We start from the raw sequence: 18,408 nt of genomic DNA on the forward strand, positions 1-18,408 counted from the left end.
TGCTTCCAGCATTTTCTCTTTCGGTTTCTTTTGTCTTTGTCCCACTCGGCCCTTGATCAATACCTGTTATAACTCTTACCAGTTCTGACAAAAGATCAACGAGCCTGAAATATTACCTCTATTTTCCTCTCTCCACAGCTGCTGCCAGCCCTGATGGATATTTTCAACATGTTCTATTTTTATTTCGGGTTTTCAGCATCTGCATTATTTTATTTTTACACAAATTAAGTATCTCGGGGACACCAGGGTGAAGCTTGTGTGAAGTAACAACACTACAATAAGTGCAAGCTTCAAATGCAACGCTATGTGCAAAATGGCGCGAAGGGCCGCCACTATGACGACAACAGATCATCTGCAGGCCAAACCGCCCATGCGCTGCAATGAGAACCCGTACCTAACGGTACTGCACATGCGCAACGATGAGAGCCCTACCTCACGAGATTGCGAGTGTGCGCGGTGATGACACGCATGCGCAGCGTCGGGCTGAGCTGCTGTGTTGGTTTCGGGACGTTGAAGGGGGAAAGTGTGTTTCCCCCGCTCCCCCCGCGTATAAGGGGAGTTCCGAGTAGAAGTAAGCTTCCTTTCCAACCGCCCTACTGAAGTACTCTTTCTGAGGCAGCCAGGGAGAAGCGGGCCTGATTGTAAGCGGCACGGCCTTCTTTCACTGCCCCCGCCGCCCGGTCCAATTCCTCCCGAATGGCAGCTGTCGGAGTGCTGAGCGCACTGCGCAAATGTGCAGCGCGTGCCGACTGCTGCAAATTGCGGAGCCTGCTGGTGAGTGGCAGTCAGAGCAGGAATGTTCAGACAACTTGCTGTCTGTCTGCAAAGAGAACCTTACTAAAGAAATTTCTGTCCAAAACAAAGTGAGTGTTTTTGTACATTACCTGATTGTGTTCCTTTTGGTGGCGATAGAACGAAATTATGAATTGTTTAAAAATCCCTGCTTCCACTGTGATAACATGTGAATGTTGTATGTGTCTTTTAAATTGATGTTGCCATTATATTCGATGTTTTAAGCAGAATATTTATTTAAATTTTGTATAGCATCGATGCGTTTTATTACCAACAGCCAATACAAGACTTTCGTGGCTCAAAGAATTAAGGGAAAAATGAATAACTAATCTATTCTGATCTCAGAGTTTACGTTCTGGTGAAAAGAACAGCTACGTATGAATTGAATTTTGTTGCTCCACGTTGCTGGAGATTTGAATTGGCAATACATTGTGCAAAGTTAATTATTTAAAATTATAATATCAAATATAACTACTTCTGAAACTAAAAGAGAAAATGCTGGAAAATCTCAGGTCTGGCAACATCTGTAAGGAGAGAAAAGAGCAGAGTCCAGATGACCCTTTATCAAAGCTGAAAGAGATAGAAAGTGGGAGATATTCTGCAGGGTGAGAGAATGAAAGATGAGATACCTCATCTCAACCATATCTGCTGACATTCTCTTTTGGTTTCAGATTCCAGCATCTGCAGTAATTTGCTTTTATAACTACTTCTTTATACCTCTGCCATGCCTTGTTAATATTATGACAGTAACTCAGCTCTTCCTTGAGGTATTTTTGTGCCTAACTCAGGTCTTGAGGCTATTTACTTCCTGCCAACTCAGCTCTTCCTTGAGGTTATTTCCCGTCTAACTACAATGTCGGTGATAGGCATGATCTGGAGATGCCAGTGTTGGACTGGGATGGGAACAGTAAGAAGTGTCTCAATACCAGGTTAAAGCCCAACAGGTTTATTTGGTATTGTGAGCTTTCGGAGCGTTGCTCCTTCATCAAGTGATTCACCTGATGCAAGAGTAGCGTTCCGAAAGCTCGTGACTCACCTGATGAAGGAGTAGCACTCTCAAAGCTCGTGATACCAAATAAACCTGTTGGACTTTAACCAAGTGTTGTGAGACTTTTTACTATAACTACAAAGGCAGAGAAAGATGTTTTTTAAGAGCTTTGTACTCACTGAGGGAGCTGATCCAAATCCAACAATCTGCACACGTTTTGATAGCTGTGACAAATTTCACGACAGCAGTTAAGGCAATCCAAAATAATCAACAGCATTTTAACTAAAAACAGCCCATATAATTTTAGAACATAAGAAAAAGGAGCAGGAGTAGGCCATCTAGCACCTCGAGCCTGCCCCACCATTCAATAAAATCATGGCTGATCTGTTGTGGCTCAGTTCCACATTCCCGCACTCTCCCCATAACCCTTAATCCCCTTGCCTATCAAAAACCTATCAACCCGCGTCTTAAAAATATTGAGCGAGGCAGCCTCCACCACTTCAACAGGCAGAGAATTCCAGAGATTCACCACCCTTTGAGTGAAGAAGTTCCTCCTCAACTCCGTTTTAAGAGGAAAATGTGAATTTGCCCTATATTCCAATGTTAATAGGTGGCTTTAGGAAAAAAAATCAACAGTCTGAATCTGCACCATTCGCAATAGTCAACATTCAGCAGCCCAGGCAGCATCTGTGGTGTGAGAAACGGAGTTAACTTTCAGCTCTATCCTTTCATCAGAACTATTCTATTGAATATATAAATACAAATTGTTGTTCAGTAGCTTCCTATACTTGCATAGTGTTCAAATAATCTGATTTTTCACCTGTTCCTCATTGAATGATTTTAAGAGATGTGAAACAAGCTGTGAAATTGACACAGTTGTAATCTCTGCTTTATTACGATTATGATATAGTATGCTGTGTGGTTTGTTAGGAAATTATGAAATATATCTTGTGGATTTTTAGGAAAAATCTAATGTAACTCTTAAAGCTGGCCATTTAATTGCCATTTAGGAATGTTGCAAAAGATTTCTGTGGCATTTATAAGTACAGCAGTTATCATAACTGATTTGAGTGCAAATTTAAGTTCAATTTACTACTGATGGAATAAAAACATAGATTTTAGAGAGCTGCACTGGTATTGGGAATTTCTAGTTGATTTGAAATGAATCCTAAACTATTACAGCCAACTTTCATTGAAATTATAGGACTTGAGTTCAGTTTATCACCACCATGCGCATTCCTGTCTGCAGTACAAAACATTCAGAATTTTCCATGGGCGAACTCTGCATGTATGTGAGCTTGTTTGGTAGGATTGTAATGCACAACTGCAATTATGTAATTCAAAGTGCTAAAACTGTTCCTTTAAGTATTTGTATGCTGACCTTACTGTTTTCTGACCACGAATACAGGAAGAAGTTTTGGTATGAAAGCCCTACACTGGGATCACAACTGGTAAGAACATTTCAGTAAATAAGCAAATTCAATTTACAGTTGTAAAGACTGGCTTAATTTGTCTCACCAAGATAAAATAATTCCAGTCTGAGTAAGGCAATACATTTTTAGTTGGTATGATGGAACATAAGAAATAGGAGCAGGAGTAGGCCATCTAGCCCTTCGAGCCTGCCCCGCCATTCAGTAAGATCATGGCTGATCTGTCGTGGCTCAGTTCCACATTCCCGCCCTCTCCCCATAACCCTTAATCCCCTCGCTTATCAAAAACCCATCAACCCGCGTCTTAAAAATATTTAGCGAGGTAGCCTCCACCACTTCAACGGGCAGAGAATTCCAGAGATTCACCACCCTTTGAGTGAAGAAGTTCTTCCTCAACTCCGTTCTAAACCGCCCCCCCCTTTATCTTGAGGCTGTGCCCCCTAGTCCTACTGTCCTTTCTGAGCGGGAAGAGTCTCTCCACCTCTATCCTATCCATCCCATTCATCATCTTATATGTCTCAATGAGATCTCCCCTCATTCTTCTAAACTCCAACGAGTACAAGCCTAGTTTATTCAGCCTCTCCTCATAGCTCAACCCCCTCAACTCCGGCATCAGCCTAGTAAACCTCCTCTGCACTCCCTCCAAGGCCAAAATATCTTTGCGCAGATGCGGCGCCCAAAACTGCACACAGTACTCCAGCTGTGGCCTCACCAATGCCCTATACAGCCGCAGCAAGACCTTCCTACTATTATATTCAATCCCCCTCGCTATGAAGGCCAGCATCCCGTTAGCCTTCCTGACCACCTGCAAGCTGGGTTTTTGCGACTCATGCACAAGGACCCCGAGGTCCCTCTGCACCGTCACCTGCTGCAGTTTTTCGCCACGTAAGTAATAATCCTTCCTACCATTATTCCTACCTAAGTGGACCACCTCGCACTTGCCAACATTAAATTCCATTTGCCATTTCCTGGCCCATTCGCCCAGCCTATCTAGATCCTTCTGCAGACTCTCCACACCCTCTGCGCAATTTGCCATTCCACCAATCTTGGTGTCATCAGCAAATTTTGACACCATACACTCGGTTCCCTCCTCCAGATCATCTATATAAATGGTAAATAGCTGAGGCCCTAGCACCGACCCCTGGGGCACTCCACTAGTCACCAACCGCCAATCCGAATAGCACCCATTGACCCCCACTCTCTGCCTCCTATTTGACAACCAATCCTCTATCCATGCTAACAGCCTACCCCCAACTCCATGCCCCCCTACCTTCTGCAATAACCTCTTGTGAGGTACGTTGTCAAACGCCTTCTGAAAATCCAGAAAGACCACATCCACCAGCTCTCCTCTATCCACTGCCCTAGACACATCCTCGTAGAACTCCAATAAATTCGTCAGACACGACTTCCCTTTAACGAAACCGTGCTGCGTCTGCTCTATCAAGCAATTCCCCTCAAGATGCCTTGCTATTTCCTCCTTGATGACGGATTCTAACATTTTACCTACAACAGACGTTAAACTAACCAGCCTATAATTCCCTGCCTTTTGCCTGGCACCCTTCTTAAACAACGGCGTAACATTAGCCGTTTTCCAATCTTCTGGCACTTCCCCGGAATCCAGCGACGTTTGGAAAATAACCACCAAGGCATCCACTGTCACCTCCGCCATTTCTTTCAGAACCCTCGGATGCATTCCATCCGGTCCTGGGGACTTGTCCACAATCAGTTCCTCCAGTCTATGGAGCGCATCTGTGTTGTGAAGAGCTTCAACAGTACTCATTGAGCCTCAAGACATAAAATGATCTATTTTGCCTCGAGTCGTGGCAAAGGCCAAGAATGATACCCATCAATCGTGAAGTTCATAACAATTCAAAAATGGGCAGTTTGTGACAACTTTGAATGAAAGCCAAATTAACGCTCAATTTTTCTTTACCATTTTTCTTCCCTTTGCAATCTAGGATGCATCCCATCTAGGTGACTTTTCTACTTTAAGAACTATTAACCTATTAAGGACATTTTAAAATTTATTTTGATCCTATGCAATTCCTCCTTTACTGTGACATTAGCAGCATCCTCTTTCTGTCATAAAAAATATGGAAAGTACTCATTTAGTAACTCAGCCATGCCCTTTGCTACCTTTTGATGTAGAGGTGAGAGCATTATTGGTCCAAGTGGAAGCAGTAAAGATGAAGTGAAATTGAACTCACCAGATTTGGCCCAGTTTGGGTCTACCTGAATGCGACGTGTGCAAAAAGTAGGATTTATCTTGACAGTTCACAGTTGTATGGTTTCATTTACTGTCTTTGTATAGCTTTACAAACCCTCCAATTTTGAGAATGTATTGAAACCGCAACGCAAAATGCAGAAGGAGGACAGTATCCGAATGAGAACGCTGAATAACGTTCTTTATAAAGCGATCACAGAGCTGTTGAACAGTAATGAAGTCAGCCCAGAAGTATATGACCACAAAGTTGAGATATCCAAAGTACGTGGAACTTTATTATCGCCTCAATTTATTGTTCTATCTAGTTTGTTTATTAGTCACAAGTAAGGCTTACATTAATAGTGCAATAGTTACTGTGAAATTCTTCTAGTCGCCACATTCTGGGCTCTTGGGTCAATGCACCTAACCAGCATATCTTTCAGAATATAGGAGGAAACTGGAGCACCTGGAGGAAACCCACGCAGACATGGGGAGAACATGCAAACTCCACACAGATGGTGACCCAAGCCGAGAATCGAACCTAGGTCCCTGCTGCTGTGAAGCAGCAGTACTAACCACTGTGCTACCATGCCGCACTAAAGGTAGAGGGCAGGAGAAAGAACCAACAAGAACAATTTGAATATCAAAAGAATCAATTTACTGAGAATTCAGTAGTGAAAGGTCATCTGTGTGCAATGTCCTCACAAACACTGGTATTGAAGTGGATTCTTTAACAAGCAACATTGTATGTAAACATGCAGACCATTGAACCACCTAGCTTTCCTTCCGAACCTTTATTGTGTTTGTTATTTGTTGCAGAATAAAAACTCTTGGAAATTCATCCATTCTTTTGTTTTAAAATCTACTTTGTTCTGTTTCAATACTCCCCCACCTCACTCCCCACTACCATCTGTGAAAATCTGTTCCAAAGTATCCTGTTATAATACAAAATGTTGACATTTCTCACTTGTTCTTTCACATCCATCATTTTATATGGTATTTCCTTGGTCTTCTGGGTGAATTTCACAGTAACTTCATTGCAGTGTTAATGTAAACCTCATTTATGACTAATAAACTTTAAAGAAGAACTTCCCTAAATTCAGATTTTATACATTCTATAAAATGCTTCCCTGTTTGAATTTGATTTGATTATTATTGCATGTATTAGTATACAGTGAAAAGTATTGTTTCTTGCATGTTATACAGACAAAGCATACCGTACATGGAGAGGATACAGAATCTAATCTTACAGTGTTGAAAAAGATCAACTTAATGTATGGTAGGTCCATTTAAAAGCAGCAGGGAAGAAACTGTTCTTGAGTTAGTTGGTACGTGACTTCAGACTTTACCTGGGTTCGATTCCTGGCTCGGGTCACTGTCTGTGTGGAGCTTGCACATTCTCCTCGTGTCTGCGTGGGTTTCCTCCCACAGTCCAAAGATGTGCGGGTTAGGTTGATTGGCCATGCTAAGAAATTGCCCCTTAATGTCCAGAGATACGTAGGTTAGAGGGGTTAATGGGTATAATATGTAGGGATAACGGGGGTAGGGCCTGGGTGGGATTGTATTCGGTGCAGACTCGATGGGCCAAACGGCCTCTTTCTGCACTGTAGCATTCTATGATCTATGGTACCTTTTTCCTGATGGAAGAAGGTGGAAGAGAGTATGTCCAGGGAGCGTGGGATCCTTGATTATGCTGGCGGCTTTTCCGAGGCAGCTGGAAATGTCGACAGAGTCAATGGATGGGAGGCTTGTTTGCATAATGGTTGGTCTTTGTTCATGAACCTCTTGTAGTTTCTTGTGGCCTTGGACAGAGTAGCAGCCATACCAACCTGTGATACAACCTGTACCACGTGCCACATCATCATCATCTCTGCAGAGAAGTACAAGGTGACTTAGTAATTCTACTATACCCTGTCTTCAGAGACCACCTTCTGTGCAAAAATGCATTCAGGACTGCACATTTTGAATTGGGTCTCTATGCAAACTGATTAGAATATTTGCTTCCTGGCTTTTTCAACACCTTGACCAAATTTCAGTCTTGTCTTAACACCCCCAAATATAATTTATCCCCATTTATGTGGAAGCAAAGGTATTTTTGGGTCTTTCCCATTATGAAATTATAGTATAGTGAATATAACTTGGCTTCCTCAACGTCTTGACCAAATTTCAGTCTCATTTTAACAGTCCCATATGTAACTTAATTCTCATTTTTTTAAAAAAAGGAGATTGATTTTGCTACAAATCATTTTCAGTTGTCTTATAATAAAAATGTAAGATAAGGAACAAAATTTGTGGTATGGTTAATTTTATTCAGAAAATGCTGGGGAAAAAACTTCATATTTAATAAAAAATCAAAACCAAGGGATGGAATATTTAATCCAGAGGATAGAACTTTATTGTCTATATTAAGCTTTGAATCTTTTGGTTTCCTTGAGGCAAATGAGATGCTGTTTTATATGAAGTTGGCAAAATTATTTGTGATGGTATAAATAATACTGGATGATTACCCGGTTACGAAGATAGTCCAGGTAATCTGCTAATCAAGATTGAATCCACAACTGTACAAAGTTCAGAGCTTCATTGATATTGGGATTGGGTGTTGGTGTTACAGGTTCTTTTGGCTGTGAATTTTTCGGCATGTCGAGCTTACTGGGTGACAAGTGGCTCCAAGGAAAAAGATGATTGCATTCAGCAAGTCTTAGAAAAGTATTCCCCACGTGTAAGGTAAGTGCCCTCATCACTCATTTTTTATTAAATTATGCTTTGATAATTACACTGGCGTTGGATGTTAACTAAACCACATTGAGTATTGTTGAGAAAAGAGACATGTTGATGCTTCCCATTTTGCCCACATCAGGACAAATCTCCAGAATATCAATAGTAAAGGAAACAATTTATACTGCATGAAAAGGGAGTGCTGATTGGTTGGTAAATAGCTTCTGATTGGGAGAAGTATTGCCACAGAGAATGCACCAGCGATCAATTAATTTACAGACTTTATTCAAATTCAAAACAGGCATGTGAACACTGCTCAAGATGTTGTCATAAGGAATGAACAAGGGAATGGCTGTCCCCCAAGTTTTTGTTTAGTTGAAAAAGATACAATACACGGTCATGCTTCTTCTGTGTACAAAGAACGGGGCACTGTGTGAGAACGTATATAACTTATAACATGAATAAGAGAGCCTGGCTGATGATCTTAAATCGAATGTCAGTGTGACTGTTCGCACAATCAGAAGTTTTTTGTAATTGTGGAATCATATAAGAACATAAGAAATAGGAGCAGGAGTAGGCCATCTAGCCCTTCGAGCCTGCCCCGCCATTCAATATGATCATGGCTGATCTGTCGTGGCTCAGTTCCACTTTCCCGCCCTCTCCCCATAACCCTTAATCCCCTCTCTTATCAAAAACCCATCAACCCACGTCTTAAAAATATTTAGCGAGGTAGCCTCCACCACTTCAACGGGCAGAGAATTCCAGAGATTCACCACCCTTTGAGTGAAGAAATTCTTCCTCAACTCCGTTCTAAACCGCCCCCCCTTTATCTTGAGGCTGTGCCCCCTAGTCCTACTGTCTTTTTTGAGCGGGAAGAGTCTCTCCACCTCTATCCTATCCATCCCATTCATCATCTTATACGTCTCAATGAGATCTCCCCCCATTCTTCTAAACTCTAACGAGTACAAGCCTAGTTTATTCAGCCTCTCCTCATAGTTCAACCCCCTCAACTCCGGTATCAGCCTAGTAAACCTCCTCTGCACTCCCTCCAAGGCCAAAATATCTTTGCGCAGGTGCGGCGCCCAAAACTGCACACAGTACTCCCGCTGCGGCCTCACCAATGCCCTATACAGCTGCAGCAAGACCTCCCTACTTTTATATTCAATCCCCCTCGCTATGAAGGCCAGCATCCCATTCGCCTTCCTGATCACCTGCTGCACCTGCAGGCTGGGTTTTTGCGACTCGTGCACAAGGACCCCGAGGTTCCTCTGCACCATCGCCTGCTGCAGTTTTTCGCCACGTAAGTAATAGTCCTTCCTACCATTATTCCTACCAAAGTGGACCACCTCACACTTGCCAACCTTAAATGCCATTTGCCATTTCCTGGCCCATTCACCCAGCCTATCTAGATCCTTCTGCAGACTCTCCACACCCTCCGCACAATTTGCCGTTCCCCCAATCTTGGTGTCATCAGCAAATTTCGACACCCTACACTCGGTTCCCTCCTCCAGATCATCTATATAAATGGTAAAAAGCTGAGGCCCCAGCACCGACCCCTGGGGCACTCCACTAGTCACCATCCGCCAATCCGAATAGCACCCGTTGACCCCCACTTTCTGCCTCCTATTTGACAACCAATCCTCTATCCACGCTAACACCCTACCCCCAACTCCATGTCCCTCGACCTTCTGCAATAACCTCTTGTGAGGTACTTTGTCAAACGCCTTCTGAAAATCCAGAAAGACCACATCCACCGGCTCTCCTCTATCCACCGCCCTAGACCCATCCTCATAGAACTCCAGTAAATTTGTCAGACACGACTTCCCTTTAATGAAACCGTGCTGCATCTGCTCTATCAAGCAATTCCCTTCAAGATGCCTCGCAATTTCCTCCTTAATGACGGATTCTAACATTTTACCTACCACAGACGTTAAACTAACCGGCCTATAATTCCCCACCTTTTGCCTCGCACCCTTCTTAAACAACGGCGTAACATTAGCCGTTTTCCAATCTTCCGGCACTTCCCCGGAATCCAGCAACGTCTGGAAAATAACCACCAAGGCATCCACTATCACCTCCGCCATTTCTTTCAGAACCCTCGGATGCATTCCATCCAGTCCTGGTGACTTGTCCACAATCAGCCCCTCCAGTCTGTTGAGCACCGCCTCTCTAGTAACAGTAATGTCATTAAGACCCTCCAGTCCTACCACCTTTCCATCGCTAACACCCGGCAAATTATTCACGTCCTCCTCCGTGAAGACAGAAACAAAAAAGTTATTCGATACCTTAACCATATCCCCATCCCCTACCACTAGGTCCCCTTTCTCATCCTCTAAAGGACCAACATTCACCCTAGCCAGCCTCTTCCTTTTTATATATTTAATGCTAATGTTGGACTCTTTGAGTTTTGCAGTCATGATGTGGAGATGCTGGCACTGGACTGGGGTAAACACAGTAAGAAGTCTCAACACCAGGTTAAAGTCCTACAAGTTTATTTGTAGCAAACGCCCCTAACTTTCAGAACCGGCTGTTCCTTCATCAGGTGGAGAACTCCCACTCACCTGACAAAGTAACTGCCAGTTCTGAAAGCTGGTGGCATTTGCTACAAATAAACGTGTTGGACTTTAACCTGGTGTTGTGAGACTTCTTACTGAGTTTTGCAGGCACAGATTGGTTAGGTAGGATGTGCACTTTGCTTTTTGTGAACATAAGAACATAAGAAATAGGAGCAGGAGTAGGCCATCTAGCCCTTCGAGCCTGCCCCGCCATTCAATAAGATCATGGCTGATCTGTCGTGGCTTAGTTCCACATTCCCGCCCTCTCCCCATAACCCTTAATCCCCTCTCTTATCAAAAACCCATCAACCCGCGTCTTAAAAATATTTAGCGAGGTAGCCTCCACCACTTCAACGGGCAGAGAATTCCAGAGATTCACCACCCTTTGAGTGAAGAAGTTCTTCCTCACTCCGTTCTAAACCGCCCCCCCTTTATCTTGAGGCTGTGTCCCCTAGTCCTATTATCCTTTCTGAGCGGGAAGAGTCTCCCCACCTCTATCCTATCCATCCCACTCATCATCTTATACGTCTCAATGAGATCTCCCCTCATTCTTCTAAACTCTAACGAGTACAAGCCTAGTTTATTCAGCCTCTCCTCATAGGTAAACCCCCTCAACTCCGGCATCAGCCTAGTAAACCTCCTCTGCACTCCCTCCAAGGCCAAAATATCCTTGCGTAAGTACAGCGCCCAAAACTGCACACAGTACTCCAGCTGCGGCCTCACCAATGCCCTATACAGCCGCAGCATGACCTCCCTACTTTTATATTCAATCCCCCTCGCTATGAAGGCCAGCATCCCATTCGCCTTCCTGACCACCTGCTGCACCTGCAAGCTGGGTTTTTGCGACTCATGCACAAGGACCCCAAGGTCCCTCTGCACCGTCGCCTGCTGCAGTTTTTCGCCACGTAAGTGATAATCCTTCCTACCATTATTCCTACCAAAGTGGACCACCTCGCACTTGCCAACATTAAATTCCATTTGCCATTTCCTGGCCCATTCGCCCAGCCTATCTAGATCCTTCTGTAGACTCTCCACACCCTCCGCACAATTTGCCTATCCTCCAATCTTGGTGTCATCAGCAAATTTCGACACCCTACTCTCGGTTCCCTCCTCCAGATCATCTATATAAACGGTAAATAGCTGAGGCCCCAGCACCGACCCCTGAGGCACTCCACTAGTCACCATCCGCCAATCCGAATAGCACCCATTGACCCCCACTTTCTGCCTCCTATTTGACAACCAATCCTCTATCCACGCTAACACCCTACCCCCAACTCCATGTCCCCTGACCTTCTGCAATAACCTCCTGTGAGGTACCTTGTCAAACGCCTTCTGAAAATCCAGAAAGACCACATCCACCGGCTCTCCTCTATCCACCGCCCTAGACACGTCCTCATAGAACTCCAGTAAATTTGTCAGACACGACTTCCCTTTAACAAAACTGTGCTGCGTCTGCTCTATCAAGCAATTCCTCTCAAGATGCCTCGCTATTTCCTCCTTGATGATGGATTCTATCATTTTACCTACAACAGACGTTAAACTAACCGGCCTATAATTCCCTGCCTTTTGCCTGGCACTCTTCTTAAACAACGGCGTAACATTAGCTGCTTTCCAATCTTCTGGCACTTCCCCGGAATCCAGCGACGTTTGGAAAATAACCACCAAGGCATCCACTATCACCTCCGCCATTTCTTTCAGAACCCTCGGATGCATTCCATCCGGTCCTGGTGACTTATCCACAATCAGTCCCTCCAGTCTGTCAAGCACCTCCTCTCTAGCAACAGTAATGTCATTAAGACCCTCCAATCCTACCACCTTTCCATCTCTAACACCCGGCAAATTATTCACGTCCTCCTCCGTGAAGACAGAAACAAAAAAGTTATTCAGGACCTCAGCCATATCCCCATCCCCTACCACTAAGTCCCCCTTCTCATCCTCTAAGGGACCAACGTTCACCCTAGCCAGCCTCTTCCTTTTTATATATTTATAAAAACTCTTGTTATCCTTTTTTATATTAAGCGCAAGCCCAGCTTCATAGTTTCTCCTACCCTTCTTTATCATCTTCTTTGTCAATCTTTGTTGACATTTAAACCTCTCCCAATCCTCTTCTCGCCCACTACTCTTTGCTACTCTAAACGCCTCCGCTTTTAATTTAACACTTTCCTTCACCTCCTTCGTTATCCACGGCTTATTACCTCTCCTCCTACTGTCCCTTTTGACCATCGGAATAAATTTCTGCTGAGCACCAAGAAAGATCTCCTTAAAGATTCTCCACTGCTCCTCAGCAGACCTACCTTCCAACGTGCTCCCCCAGTCCACAGCTGGAGAGACGTGATACGATCTGTCAGCATTGAAATTCATATACCACATTATTCATTAATGCAATAAGCAGAACTGAACTTCTTTTATGCTTGATGGCAGCATCCTGTTAGTGGAACATTGGACTCCATGTTGCAACTGCATTGATACAGCTTGAAATAGCTTACTTCACCTGTTGGTCAAATTTTTGACACACTTTGTTCTTTAGGGTAACTGAAAGTTGACCTTGCACTTCTCAGGGCCAAAAGTGGTGACTTTAGGCCCATTCGTAAGTTTGCTTAATGTATACAGTGAGCGATGTTCAGAGAGGTCATTTTTCCCAGGGTGGCTTGGGTGTGCCCTACTTCAGCATCAAGCTTGCACAGTGAACACTAGTTCACTAGGCTGATACCGGAGATGAGGGGATGGACAATGAAGAGAGGCTGAATAGACTGGGTCTGTACTCGTTGGAGTTTAGAAGGATGAGGGGGGATCTTATAGAGACGTATAAGATAATGAAGGGGATGGATAGGGTAGAGGTAGAGAGATTCTTCCCGCTCAAAGGGTAGCAGGACTAGAGGGCACAGCCTCAAGATATGGGGGGAGCAGTTTAGAACAGAGTTGAGGAGGAACTTCTTCACTCAAAGGGTGGTGAATCTCTGGCATTCTCTGCCTGTTGAATGGTGGAGGCTACCTCGCTAAATATATTTAAGACATGGGTAGATAGGTTTTTGGTAGGCAAGGGAATTGAGGGTTATGGGGAGAAAGCGGGAAAGTGGAACTGAGCCACTTCAGATCAGCCATGATCTTATTGAATGGCGGGGCAGGCTCGAAGGGCTAGATGGCCTACTCCTGCTCCTATTTCTTATATTCTTACATTCTTAAAAGGCCTATTTATGAGGTTGCCAGTAAAATCAATCTGGTGGTGTGTGGAACCTGTAGTATTCACAATGCATATATTGCCCAGTCAAGAACTACTCCATTTCAGTGGTGAATTTAAGCATGTATTAAGGTGTGTAATGAAGTTCTTGCTTGCGGCTGTGGATTCAAATGTAGCAGATGTATTGGAAGTGTGCAAGGGGTAGGAGGTTGGTTATCATTCCATCTAAGATGTCTTTCTCATGGAACCCAGTGAAAATATATGCAAGAGCTGGGCAGCACCATTTATTGGAGCATACGTTGTACCATGAAAACAATACTCTAGATGAGTTGCTGAGTTCACATGTGCAAAGAATGGTGCACTCTAGTGACAATGCCTCTACCAACCAGTCGACTTGACAACCAATCAGTACTTTCTTCTCATGTAGTATAAACTTGTTCCTTTTACTATTGATATTCTTGCTAACTGTCCTGATTGAGTGCAAGATGAAAAGCTTTGGTAGTATGTCTCTTTTTCAACAATACTCAAGTTCTCAGCTGTCAAACGACTATTTATAAACTATATTTACTGTAGCTATAGTTTTCAATGAAACATTCATTGATACAGGATAGTGAAGATGCAGTGGGAGCGTGGGGTACAAATTCCAGTCAATCAAATTGTATTTTTTAAAATTTCTAGACACCTTCTTATTACCCAGCAAGTGATGGGCAATGTTCCTCCAGTGGTCTTTGTTAAAGACCAACAACAAACAGCAATAGCTGAGGTGGGTAATCATCACATTAAATTTCTGGGATGAAATTATTTGCGAATAGAAAAGCTGAACATCAGCAAATAATGCTTCTTGTATCATTTACCTTTTTCGCTTGTTCTGAACACAGTGATATACTTAAGCTTAAGAAGAACATGATGAATTAGTAGTAGACAATTTGACAAGATCATATAAAGATAAAATATTTAATGTATATAATTTATTTTTAATATGCAGACTTTAAAGCACACAGTATTAAAATAAATTTTACTTGCTAATACAGGTAGAAAGATTGTTAGAAATTGCTGATTATGGTCCTGAAGAAGAGAGCGCAAATGCTGGGCAGGTTTGGAACCTAAAGCCTTTTAGGTGAATACCATTCATAATGTTATTTTAAAGAAGTTGTTTTAACCCTCCAAATTTGAAATTTTTATGATCTTGTAAAAAAAATCAAAGAAAGATCATGATGTTAGTAACTAATGCCACGTGTTTCTGTTATACGTGCAATGTTAACTCATATTTGCACCAATGATTTTTGACAGATTCAATAGGTGTACCTACAGTGAATGTCAGCATGTGACAACTTATTTTTTTTCAAGCACAATATTTGCAAGAATTAAAACTCAACCAGTGTTGCACTGTGCTGATAGATGAAGATCACTGGAATTGCCCCATTTAATTCTTGGAGAAATGGAAAAACGCATGAGAGCTCCCCAAAGCACCCATTTTCAAGGGTGACCAGAGCAGTCTTAATTTATTTTTCTTTGTGCCATGGGCATCTGATAAGGATGCATATATTGCCGATCCCTGGTTGTCCCAAATGTTTTTACAAGTCACTGGCTTGCCAGTACCGTATCTGCTATAATCTAAGGCTATCCTCCTCACTATTTATCATCCCACCAATTTTTGTAACATCTGCAAACTTGCTGCTCAACCCTCCTATATACCAGTCTAAATCATTTATGTAAACACAAGCAGCAAGGGCTCCAACACTGATCCCTGCAGGATCCCAATATACTTAACCTTCTGGAAAACCAAATTTCCTTGGGTCTCATGGGTTCTTACCTTCTCTATTAGTCTCCCAAGTAGGACTTTGTCACATACCAATTGACTCAAGAACAGTTTCTTCCCTGCTGCCATCAGCCTTTTGAATATACCTATCTCATATTAAGTTGATCTTTCTCTACACTCTAGCTATGACTGTATAACACTATATTCTGCACCCTTTCCTTCTCTGTGAACAGTATGGTTTGTCTCTGTAGCGTACAAGAAACAATACTTTTCACTGTCCTGATACATTTGACAAATCAAAAAAGTCTGGCTGAAAACAAAATAGACTACATTAACTACATTGCCCTCATCTACACACCTGGTCATCTTTGATCAAGTTAGTCAGATTTAAGTCTAAATCTGTGTTGGAACAGTGGGACGTAATTGAGATAGGAAATAGGCAGAGTACAAGGCCAATATGTTCCAATAAAGGAAAAAGGGAGGCCCCAACAAATCCAGTGAATCCTGGACATTGAGAGGTATACACCATTTGATAAAGAGAAAAAGGGGAAGGGCTCAAAACAGCAGAAACCCCAGAGGCATTACCCTTAACAAAACCATGCTGCCTGCTCTTGATTAATTCCTGCCTCCAAACTCGGATTAATTATGTTTCTTAGAATTGCTTCCAATAGTTTTCCCACTGCTAAGGTTAGACTGACTGGCCTGTAGTTTCCTGGTTTTTACCTTCCTCCCTTCTTGAATAATAGTACCACATTGACTTCTCTAGTCCCTGGGCACCCCCCCTGTGGCCAGAGAGGAATTGAAAATTATTCTACTTCCCTCAAATTATTAGGGGAATTATAGAGCATTCCCACTCTTTAGAAAAGATCAATTGCTCCTTTTGGTTTTTAAGTTCTACCCATATGGCTTCATTAGAAGAGCTTTCTAAAATGTTATCCCTCCTTACTGCTGTAATTGATTCCCTGATCAAAATTGTGACACTGCCTCCTCTTTTACTCCTTCCTTGTCTTGCCTAAAGATGTTGTACTGCCATCTTGCCCTTCTCTCAACCATATCTCAGAGTAATAACATCATACCTCCATGTTTTAACTTGTGCCTCATCTGCCTTGTTCATCAGACACTTTGCATTAAAATAAATACAATCCAATCTTGTCAAATTTTCTTGTGCCATAACTGATCTATAACTTCTGTGCCTTCCCCATTCACTTGCTATCGCTTCTAATTTTGGCTGTTCATGGTTGGTTGTTCTGCTGAAACTTCTTTCACAATCCCATGTCCCTGGCAAATTAATTTAAACCCTCTTCAACAGCACTAGCAAACCACCCTGCAAGAATGCTAGTCCAATTTTGGTTTTGGTGCAACCAATCCACTGCCATTACACTCTCACTACCACTCCAATTTCTCACTGCATGTTCATGGATTTTCCTGTGATGTCACTTTTTTCCCCCCCAAGAAGAATTGACTGCAAGGACACTTCCCAGACTCCCAATACCATCGTTATTATTATATCATGTGACTGAGGATGGTGGAAGGTGAATTAGATGGGCCTTGTTTTTTTTTATCTAGCAATTGCCATGTACAGGAATACTTAATTGTTCAATTTTTTAATATCGCCTTGTCAGAATTTTATTTTTTACATTGCAGAGAAGAACTTGCGTCTCGAGAATCTAACCCAGTCTCATCTGACCTGCCTCCAACATCGCCTGAAGTGGACCTTTTTGGTATTGATCATGACTGTTTGAACAGACAAATATTGGCATACAAAAAGAAAAATAATGAAAAATTATTGGAAACAAATAATTTTATGGTATCTGAACAGCACCAGGAGCAACTAGCTCATCTTAAAAAACTAAAGAGAATAAATAAGAAAAAGTCAAAGTTCAAGTTTGATGATATCACACCTGCGATGTACTTGACAGAAAAGTATAACATGGACTCTGCAATGGCTGACAGATTGTCAGAGAGAGAAGAAGAAATGAATGAGGAAGTGAACGAACTTGATGTAGAGGAAGATGATCCAAAAATTCACTTGAAATCTCTAAAGGACATATAGTTATTAAAGTATGTATTTGAGCTATATCTCTCTCAATCTTTTCAATTTGTAATTAAATTTCTGTTCTTTAGTACTGAGTCACTATGTTATATTTTAATTTAAGAAAACAAATAGCCCTTCACTCCACCTCACCTCCCCTTAGTTCCATTTTTTATGAAAGACTGCATGTGACATCTTTTCACATGTGAATTATTCTCTGGTTCAAATCACCAAAAACTATGTCTGACTCCCCCAGGAAAGTGCTCAAGAAGTGCATTGATGTTCCATCTTTTGCAGCAGTAGGTCACAAGAGTTTTGCAGCACAGAATGAGACCCTTCGGCCTATCATGTCTGTGCCACTTTTCAAGCACCTATGTATTGTGATCCATGCATTTAGTCTGTAGCCTTGTGTGCTATTGTGTTTCAAGTGTTCGTCTGAAAATAATCAATGTTGTGAGGCTTCTTGCCTCTACCATCCTATCAGGCAGTTCCAGATTCCCACCAACTTCCTCGTGAAAATGTTTTTCCTTGAATCCCCTCTAAAATCTCTTGCCCCTTAATTTAAAACTATGCCTGCTAGTTATTGACCACTTTACTAAGGGGAAAAGAGTCGATAGGAAGAAGCTATCTATGTCCCTCATAATTTTGTACACTTCAATCACATGCCCCCTCAGCTGCCTTTTTGCTAAGGAAAGCAATCTCAGCCTAACCAACCTCTCTTAACTGAAACACTCTCAGCCCAGGTGTGATGAACGA

General features: G+C 42.5%; 1 protein-coding gene across 2 annotated transcripts; it reads left to right on the top strand.

Moving 5' to 3' along the window:
- The first annotated feature begins 483 nt into the window (after window positions 1-483).
- rbfa (ribosome binding factor A) lies at window positions 484-17,743 on the top strand. 2 transcript variants are annotated; one of them, XM_080204256.1, is made up of 7 exons: window positions 484-863; window positions 3,189-3,231; window positions 5,522-5,695; window positions 8,025-8,137; window positions 14,540-14,624; window positions 14,893-14,978; window positions 17,265-17,743. In XM_080204256.1, the coding sequence occupies exons 1-7, from the start codon at window positions 697-699 to the stop codon at window positions 17,671-17,673; spliced, it is 1,077 nt and encodes a 358-aa protein (XP_080060382.1). In that variant the 5' UTR covers window positions 484-696; the 3' UTR covers window positions 17,674-17,743. The 2 variants fall into 2 exon arrangements, with proteins under 2 accessions (XP_080060382.1, XP_080060388.1); XM_080204262.1 differs by lacking the exons at window positions 14,540-14,624; window positions 14,893-14,978.
- Window positions 17,744-18,408: the final 665 nt, after the last annotated feature.

This window comes from Carcharhinus amblyrhynchos, chromosome 2, assembly GCF_965287045.1.
Source record: "Carcharhinus amblyrhynchos chromosome 2, sCarAmb.v2.hapA, whole genome shotgun sequence".
In the NCBI taxonomy this organism is placed as follows: domain Eukaryota; kingdom Metazoa; phylum Chordata; class Chondrichthyes; order Carcharhiniformes; family Carcharhinidae; genus Carcharhinus; species Carcharhinus amblyrhynchos.